Source organism: Mercenaria mercenaria, chromosome 15, assembly GCF_021730395.1.
Source record: "Mercenaria mercenaria strain notata chromosome 15, MADL_Memer_1, whole genome shotgun sequence".
NCBI lineage: Eukaryota > Metazoa > Mollusca > Bivalvia > Venerida > Veneridae > Mercenaria > Mercenaria mercenaria.
The window spans coordinates 29,769,841-29,780,008 of NC_069375.1; the positions used below are offsets into that span (position 1 = coordinate 29,769,841).

The following is a 10,168-nucleotide window of genomic DNA, read 5'->3' on the forward strand; positions in this document are numbered from 1 at the left end:
GCCGAATCTTCTCCTTAAATTCCTCGATTTCTCCCTAAATTCTGTGGAAGGAGAAGTCACTTCTCCCTAAAATTTGACCTAGGATGATCCCTGCATACAAGGGGAAAATAGGTACACTGGAAATGTTCCTTATATCTGGAAATTCTTTATAACTTTGCTTGTTATAAGTGCTATTAATTGTATCTAAAACAATCTTAATTCAGATATATATTACCAAGAACTATTAGACTTCTCAAGAAGTGAACAGTTTTTACGTAAGAAATAGGAAGTCGAGAATGAATGTGAACGTAAGATTTTTCTTAAAATCATCATGAAAGGAAAATCAAACTAGTTGCTATGACATGTGATGGTCACAACATTTAATAGGTAAACTTATTACATACTTGTTTCTATCCCCTATTAAGTTACAATGGTACCGGAAACATCATATTTTTCCATACACTAACGCCTGAATTTCATATTGGGTGTGTGACGTAATTTAATTTGTGTTGTTGCATTAATGCTTTTTTTTAGTTCAGTATTGTCAATCTTATTCAGGCTATTGAACAAATTCATAATATTTACATTACATTTATACGTGTAGGTACGTATATAATAAGAAGGTATTTATCTTTAAATCGGGAAATATGCACACGTTCTTTAGCAGAAGAATATTGCGCCCCTAAAGTCGCGCAATATTTCCACTGCAGAACTCATGCATATTTACCAATACAAAGCTAATAACCTATAATTACCTCTCCTGCTAAGCCTAGTATCAGGGTCTGTATCTACAAACAGCTTCATATGAAACATGTTCCTTAACTCCGGCCAGTAGAATACAAGAATTCCTTCTAACAGCACAACATCAGCTGGATAAATTGCAAGATTATTACTTCTCCTGTAAAACAGCAAAAAACATAAAAAGACATACTGTTCACCTCTTACCTAACAGGGCTACGCATCAATTACTTTTTAAACACTTGATGATATTGAAATTATTGTCATACTAAAGAATTCTATGGGTGGAAATAGGAACACTACAGAGAGAAATAGAAACACTACGGGTGGAAATAGAAACACTACGGAGAGAAATAGAAACACTACGGGTGGAAATAGAAACACTACGGGTGGAATTAGGAACACTACAGGTGGAAATAGAAACACAGTAGTCATTTTTAGCTCACCTGTCACAAAGTGACAAGGTGAGCTTTTGTGATCGTGCGGTGTCCGTCGTCCGTCCGTCCGTCCGTCCGTCCGTCCGTGCGTCCGTCCGTCCGTAAACTTTTGCTTGTGACCACTCTAGAGGTCACATTTTTCATGGGATCTTTATGAAAGTTGGTCAGAATGTTCATCTTGATGATATCTAGGTCAAGTTCGAAACTGGGTCATGTGCCATCAAAAACTAGGTCAGTAGGTCTAAAAATAGAAAAACCTTGTGACCTCTCTAGAGGCCATATATTTCACAAGATCTTCATGAAAATTGGTCAGAATGTTCACCTTGATGATATCTAGGTCAAGTTTGAAACTGGGTCACGTGCGGTCAAAAACTAGGTCAGTAGGTCTAAAAATAGAAAAATCTTGTGACCTCTCTAGAGGCCATATATTTCACAAGATCTTCATGAAAATTGGTCAGAACGTTCACCTTGATGATATCTAGGTCAAGTTCGAAACTGGGTCATGTGCCTTCAAAAACTAGGTCAGTAGGTCAAATAATAGAAAAACCTTGTGACCTCTCTAAAGGCCGTATTTTCATGGGATCTGTATGAAAGTTGGTCTGAATGTTCATCTTGATGATATCTAGTTCAGATTCGAAACTGGGTCACGTGCGATCAAAAACTAGGTCAGTAGGTCTAAAAATAGAAAAAACCTTGTGACCTCTCTAGAGGCCATATATTTCATGAGACCTTCATGAAAATTGGTCAGAATGTTCATCTTGATGATATCTAGGTCAAGTTTGAAAGTGGGTCACGTGCCATCAAAAACTAGGTCAGTAGGTCAAATAATAGAAAAACCTTGTGACCTCTCTAGAGGCCATATTTTTCATGGGAACTGTATGAAAATTGGTCTGAATGTTAATCTTGATGATATCTAGGTCAAGTTCGAAAGTGGGTCACGTGCCATCAAAAAGTAGGTCAGTAGGTCAAATAATGAAAAAATGTTGTGACCTCTCTAGAGGCCATATTTTTCATGGGATCTGTATGAAAATTGGTCTGAATGTTTATCTTGATGATATCTAGGTCAAGTTTGAAACTGGGTCAACTGCGATCAAAAACTAGGTCAGTAGGTCTTGAAATAGAAAAACCTTGTGACCTCTCTAGAGGCCATACCCTTGAATGGATCTGCATGAAAATTGGTCAGAATGTTCACCTTGATGATATCTAGGTCAGGTTTGAAACTGGGTCACGAGCCTTAAAAAACTAGGTCAATAGGTCAAATAATAGAAAAACCTTGTGACCTCTCTAGAGACCATATTTTTCAATGGATCTTCATGAAAATTGGTCAGAATTTTTATCTTGATAATATCTAGGTCAAGTTCAAAACTGGGTCACATGAGCTCAAAAACTAGGTCACTATGTCAAATAATAGAAAAAAGGGAGTCATACTCAAAACTGGGTCATGTGGGAAGAGGTGAGCGATTCAGGACCATCATGGTCCTCTTGTTTTTAAATATAGGGGTATTGTACCTTTTAACATCAAAATCTATTCCCATGCCATTTATTTCACATTAGCACCAATTCTAATGTTAAAGTGGTTTTATTAACTGAATTAGATTTTGAGGCTGGGTTCTTTCATATAGTATTGAAGTTAGCATAGCAGTACTAGAATGAATTGCAATCAACCTTACACTTTCTTCCCAAATCATTACAACACACTTTCTTGTTCATAATCTATATTTATTCGCTTCAAAACTGTACTTAGCCCAAACTAATGCAATAAATAAAACACAGATTTTAGTCCAAATGTTTACATCATGAATTCACAATTCTACATTGTAGTTTTGCATGTACAAGCTAAATTATTTCTAACCTGAGTAAAATGAAACTTGAATAAGAAACATCATGGTAACTTTTATAAAACTACCAGTATTTAGGCTTATACTAAAACTGGAATTTTCAATTTTTGTAAATGTATATTATTTATTGAAACATGTTTTTAGTAGTTTAAAATTGTTGGTTTATCTTTTGTATACACAATACCATGATTTTTTTCTGATACACATGAACATCATGTAAATTATCTATAATTTTTTTTACCTTAGGTATATTTTAAGTCTAATTCGAATATGCTTGTTTCTGTTAAAAAACGCTTACACTTAATTCTAATATGACTAACAAAGCTTTAATCATCACAACGATGTTATGTTGATGTCACGTCAACGTGATATTTAGCGCCATGTAAGCTTTGCTGAATAATTCCCAATAATTTTCGCCCGAATTGAATTCTGCCGCAAGACGTAATACTATTTCCGGCCCAGGCGTGTATAAACAAAGACCTACTATTGGCGCCATACTTGCGCAAAGGAACATATATGATATAAATTTTACAATAAAAACATATTAGAATCGAAATAATTTATAGCAAAACAGTGCTTTATCACTATTTATACACTCGGGCAGTTATACGTCATCCGAAATAATTTCACTTGGGCTGCGCCCTCGTGAAATTATTATGCCCGACGTATAACCACCCATCGTGTATAAATAGTGATAAAGCACTGTTTTGCTATAAATTATTTCTTAAATGATGTTATCTTAACGGGTGATAATGTCAATGTTTTTGTTGCAACCAAGAAAAAGCACTACTATATATTATCTTCTGTTGTAGTCTTTTAGATTAAGTGCATATTAGAATCAAAATAATGTATCATGGCAAAATTGTGTTTTATTTAATACACTCAAAATCAGTTAAACATCACCAGAATAATTCTCTCGGGCTATGCCCTCGTGATATTATTCCATGGACACTTTACCTCTTTTTTATGTTTTAATTAGATCCGGTGGCTAGACAAGTTAACAAGGGTCATCTTTACCTAGCAATGCCTACTTACAAAAAATACCACTAAATATTTACAAAATTACCTGGAGTTTGTAACATAATCGTAGGATGGCACTTCCACTGTTTTTCCTTGCACCACTTTCTGCATAGTTTCATACATGAAGTCAAAATCATAAGCCTCTGAAACAAAATGAGAACAATATATGACCCGCACCATGAGAAAACCAACATAGTGCATTTGCGACCAGCATGGATCCAGACCAGCCTGCGCAGATCCATGCTGTTCGTTAACGGTTTCTCTAATTGCAATAGCGTTTGAAAGTGAACAGTATGGATCCTGACCAGACTGCACAGATGCGCAGGCTGGTCTGGATCCATGCTGGTCGCAAATGCACTATGTTGGTTTTCTCAATTATTTCAACTAATACAAAAATTACTGTAATCAAGTGATTGTTTACTACTTTGCATTCATTTAAGGAACATTGTCAATACTTCAGGCAAAGAAAATGCTACAGTGGTGTACAGGAAAGAATAAATATATCCTAAATTTTCTTTTGGACATTTTTGAGCAGAATGGATTCTTTAATAAGATTTTTTTCATTGTAATTTGTAAGCATTCTGCATAAAATGTTACAGTTTCATGTTCACAATGTATAATCTTTTCATAGATTGAAACTGCTGGTGTGCAGACAGAAGCCAGGATGTCCTTAGTAGGGTAGCTGTCCATTATAAACTGGTGTTTCACCACTAAGTATTCAGCACCCTATTTCCTTCTAATAACCTTAGGATACAATTTAAGAAATGAAATATTTTTTGAGTTCATGCAAATTGAACGACTGAATGGGATTGGCAAATCCATGAATGCACTAGTGATTAATGTTTAATTTCCCTATCCTATTCTGTCATTCATTTCGCATAAACTCCAAAAACAATTAATTCCTTTCTTATATTTACTTTATATTTCCTTTCCATTTGTAAACAAGGTTATATTATAAATTTCACACATTTTGTTGCATTTAACTTTAAAATCATCTTCCCGGCAATTATGTTCACCAGACGGAACAACTGCGATGTCATCTAAGGAACGTCCTCCTTGACTAATTATGCATATGTCATCAAAATGACAGACCATTATCTCTAGGCAGCATTGTCATAACTTTGGCACCTTTCCTTATAAAATATTCATATAAAATGTATGTCAAGGTTTTCAATGGAAAAGAATAGGGTGAATGTAAATACTTCTCTCATGAAAGGAAAAGGTACTGGAAAAAGGTGAAAGATGTTCTCCCAAAAAAGTGGTTTAGCTCAGCCTTCTTTATTTTTTTTCAAATATTCTAAGAACCAACCTGGATGATCAAAGTTAAACTGTCCTTTAGCTGCCTGCTCTTTCTCTGCATCATTGAGTACCCTATAAAAAGAATCTTGTCCAATGATTGCCACTTGTCGCTGCCGGCGATCTACATCTGTCTGTCCTAGCTGCTGCATTATCTTCTCACATACTGTTGACTTTAAAATATAAAATATTCAATTAAGGCTGATTCAGTCGCAAGTCGATGGCTTCACCAAAGACTAACATTACCATCGGTAACTGTTAAAAAATTCAGCAAAGGCTTATGGATATTCAACATTTACCGGTGCAATGTGTGCTTGAAGCACAAGTGGTGGATGAAGTCTGATCCCAAGAAATGCCAAGTACTGAGCATCTGCACCAACAGCAGGTTTGGACAGGACACCCAGTACACACTACATGACCACTTACTGTAGAAAGTAGATTACGGTGGCATACAAATTTAATTACTATTTATTATTTATCCAATTCGCAATTGTATTTTTCACCCGAGATTAAAGAATTATAAATACTTCTGTTTAAAATTTCCTGTTACTTACCACGTCTGTGATCTAGGGAAAAAAAATAGCTCGGTATTTGGGCAAAGAGGAATAAAAAAACCTGACTTAAAGTAAATTTTTGGGGAAAACTGCATGATTTAAAAGAAATTTTCTGAGGGGAAGTGGCATATTAATGCTACGACCCCTATTATAGAAGAAAAAAAAACCTGCTTACAATCATGAATGTATTTAAAACGACGAAAAAAATATGAGACTCATTGAGAGCAAACATAATAGTGAAATTATCTCCCATTTTTAAAGATCATATAAAATATAGTCTCCTCTTTGTAAATTCACATTGATTACCGGACCTCTAGACAGCCCTATACGAGTTGTCGTCTAGAGGTCTGCATGGTTAAAGGACCCCTATTCCAACTCATGACATAATTATCACTTTCATTTCATTTCAGTCTTATAATTATGTCCAACTCAGCTACATCCGGAAACAGGCATTATCATTAGTTATTGACATCCGAACATAAATTATAAGTTCAAGAGTGTAGAAACGATAGGAATATTTTAATTTGCCATAGGCAATACATTTATCTCGTGAACAGAAACGTTCTTTAGCATGTTCTGCATAAGACTTAAGCTATAAAAAAACAACTGTTAAATATATGCATGAGTATATGGCATTTACCACAGTGTAAGGTCATACTTGATTTGTCTACCAAACTTTATCCTGGGTGTTCATGAAAGAGCAAGCACAGGAAAATAGATGTAAAAAGATCTTTCTCAAAACAAGTTTTTGCTTTTAAATTTTGTAATATGATGTTGGATCCTTGTAAAAATACAAATAATAATGCACTGATAAACTTAGAATTAGCTTGAGACGGATGTTCCCAGATTAACTAGTACCCAACAGTAGTATATGACGGCGAATGGAGTGCGCCAACAGTGACATAATAAAGATGTTACGTCACCATTGGAGAAAAACAAATCGATAATACAGGTCAGTGGGTGACTTTCGTCAGGTACTGCAAAATGTTCATGACATGATTATAGCGTATTACACAAAAACAAGCACAAGAATAAATTTGTTATTCAAAAACAATTTTCTTTTCGCCAAAAAATCATGATTATGCTAGAAATCATGTCTGAAAAACTGATGTAGGCCTACCTCAATTACACCTATTTTAAAGAGCCGTTGCTTGTGACTCTGTGGACTGACCTTTCAGGGGAGGCAACTAGAGTCACTGATTGGAACTACACTACAGGACCCCTAGCCTCTGCCTTCAATCTAACTTGGCAAATATTTGTTCCCAACAAATTTTGTGGGGCATGTCTATGAAAACAAATGTAACATTTAATATATTATAACTGGAAATATGATATTGTTTATCAAAAGTTTTGTTCATGTTTCTATCAATGACCGACTAATCAGAGTAGAGCTGTAAAGCACATAGCCGAATGTTGCAATAGCTACTGTCACTAGTGGTGCTAAAACAAGATATAGTGGAAGCACTGGTTGAGAGGGCTAAGATGCTTTCCTACGGAGGTGAAGGCCCCTGGTTTGAATCCTGGCTATAACTCCCATTGCGGTGTGTCCTTGGGCAAGGTACTTAACCACGATTGCCTCAGTAGACCCAGCTGTAAATGGGTACCAGCTAATTGCTGGGAGTAAGGTATAAATGGTTTTTACTGTTCTTAAAATAGGGTCGCTCAAAAGCTCTACAGAGCGTACGTTAATTATTTCACAAAGCTACGGTAAATAAAGTTTACCTTTTACAACCATTTTACACCGGAAGTGTACTAGTAAATGGGTAGAATACAATAATAGACATAGAAGACGAATATCAGAACTCAAGAAGATTCTACAAGACCAATACAAATTACAAGTTACCTTTACCTTTTAGATACTGATCTGTGCTCTTTAAAGAAGGTACAGGGAACTTGCCCTTTCCGAACCAGTTTTTAATTTTTTATTGTTTTACTTCGTCAAGTTTATATTTTAAATAAAATTTTCATCTTAAATGCTGGACAAATATGTCACGATCAAAATAACGCGACAAGAAATTCGAAACAAAACATTGTTTGTAACAGATTTCTGTAATTGATCAGACTGGTACTGTGCGTAATCCGGGTCATACTCGCCTATTCCGAATCACCACAAATGAACTGAAATGGTTTTCTTATTACTATCCACAACAACATAAAACTATCATCTTGAATCGAAAACTGAAATTATTTTATGTAAGGAATAGAAACAATCGCATTTAAGGCCGATTAAATGACTAAAACGATAGGCATGACATCCTTCTCTGGCATTATTGAAATATGCTGTTTTAAAACAGTCATGTAGGCGGTCTTGTCCTTCGTGTGAATAAAATAGTCACATGGTATAGTAATACCTCCGCCTTTTTCTTTAACATCTGGCCATGGGTAAAAATAATAACGTAAATTAATATTTTGGACACATTGAATCGGCATTTTTTTCTGCAATCTTGAAACAACATGCGGCAGAACAGTACTGAAAATGTGTGATTCGGAATAGGCACAATGTATGCCATCTATATTTCTTCTTAAGCATCTCAATGGTCAAGTTGTTTTTAATGTTGGATATATGACTGGAAAGAGCATAAAATTTCCTTCTTTTTAATCTCCCTTTCATTTCATTTCGTTAAAAAACTAGAACGCAAGCGCTTCTTGAATCTGAAATTTTTGTTTACATTCGTCAGATTTCCACATAGGAAAAAATATAGCATTTGGACAATGTTGCAAATATGGATTATGTAAGAATAACTTGAACATTAACCAGCAATGAATTATTAGTTTTATGCATTAGATATAAAACCAAAACATTTTTCTTGATGTATGCGCGACGGCTGCTTAAAAACTTGGAAATGAGTCGATTTACAGACTGGTTCGGAATAGGTGAGTTCACTGTATTAAGGACACGTCACGGCTGAGACAGTTTAGCATTATTACAATACACAGTCAGTATTGAAATTGTGTTTCCAATACATGTGCTCATTAGATAAATCCTCAATATCTATGTGAAAATAAGGGATGTGTTTTGTATGATTGCAACACTGTGAGTTGCTCCAATTACTGACAAATGACTGAAACAATAGGAATTTGTACGAGAGACGGATAGACAAAACGACAGTGAGGTAACAATATATTCTTTTATTGTTTTAATGTACGAGTTGTAAGCTACAATAAAGAATACCCATTTTATGAAAATCAAACTGGAAGTTAGAAATAACAGAAAAAAATTAATTAGGTCACGAGTCATCATATACCTGGTCAAAATTTGTCATTAGTTTTCACGAGCTGTCAAAATAATTTTTATCTCTCTATTCTGCAAATGCATTGTTTTTGAAAGTATCTTGGATGGATATTGTAGTGTGTAACTTACTTTACATTCCACATTAATATTTGTGCTTGAAATTGCTTTGTTGAGCTCACCAACGTCACATATGAATGTCTATTGTTTTAGTTTATTGTGTTATAAAGGTACCAAATCTCAATATTAAGATATAAGAATTGTTCCTTTCTGGTAGACAAAGGAAACTATTTGGTTGAATCATAATATAACGGTTTTTGGAAAGAACTAAATATTCTTTGGTTTTTTGTTATTCACCGGAAATTCAAAAAGTGACATCACCTTAAAGTAGCTCAAATTTTGCATCTTAATTCCTCCCAAATAAAACGAAATAAATAAATACATATTTAAAACTATGTATGATGACCATACAGCAAGACTGCATCAGTTCTGCCTCATTTCTGTCAGGACCCGTGATAATTTTAACAAGTTTCCGCAGTTCTTATCCGAACTATTTGTATCCGAAACGTAGGTGTTCATAGCAAAAATAATTCAGGTTTGACCTTGATCAATCATGTACTACTGGTAGATTGGCTACATTATACCTTTCCTGATGCAGTGCCACCAGCAACACCGATAACAAATGGTCTTGGGACGCGATCTATGCCATTCCCTCGATTTCCAAAGTCTTGAACAGCTGCCATGTTTGTTTACTTTTTGTGAGCCGCAAAGCGAAAAGTCAAGGTCAAATGGCTGTGGCCCTAAAAAAAAAATAGGCGTTTTTTGGAATTAAAAAAAATCTACAAGAAGAAATTAATTCTCCCTAAAAACTAGGGAACCTTTTTTTTTTTACGACACTTTCAGCGCACGTGCTATTAAGGTCACAAGCCACTAATTTTTAATCGCTACACTGAGCTTGGAGACCACATACAGATAGAGTGACTGCAGACCACATACACAAAGAAGGGTTTTCTCTTATGCAGACCAGATAGGTAAAGAAGGGTATTGGAAAACGCAGACAACATAGAATGTGTTAAG

General features: G+C 35.0%; 1 protein-coding gene across 1 annotated transcript in view; it reads right to left on the reverse strand.

The window, feature by feature from the left end:
• The window catches only part of LOC123549854 (uridine-cytidine kinase 2-like), a 29,821-nt gene extending 19,889 nt beyond the window's left edge, over positions 1 to 9,932 (reverse strand). The window contains exons 1-4 of the mRNA XM_045338295.2: positions 9,736 to 9,932; positions 5,322 to 5,481; positions 4,059 to 4,155; positions 735 to 877 (exon numbers count right to left, since the gene is read on the reverse strand). Of these exons, the coding sequence (XP_045194230.1) occupies positions 735 to 877; positions 4,059 to 4,155; positions 5,322 to 5,481; positions 9,736 to 9,834 (499 nt within the window). The 5' untranslated portion in view covers positions 9,835 to 9,932. The remainder of the gene's footprint in view (positions 1 to 734; positions 878 to 4,058; positions 4,156 to 5,321; positions 5,482 to 9,735) is intronic.
• Between the last annotated feature and the right edge of the window lie 236 nt (positions 9,933 to 10,168).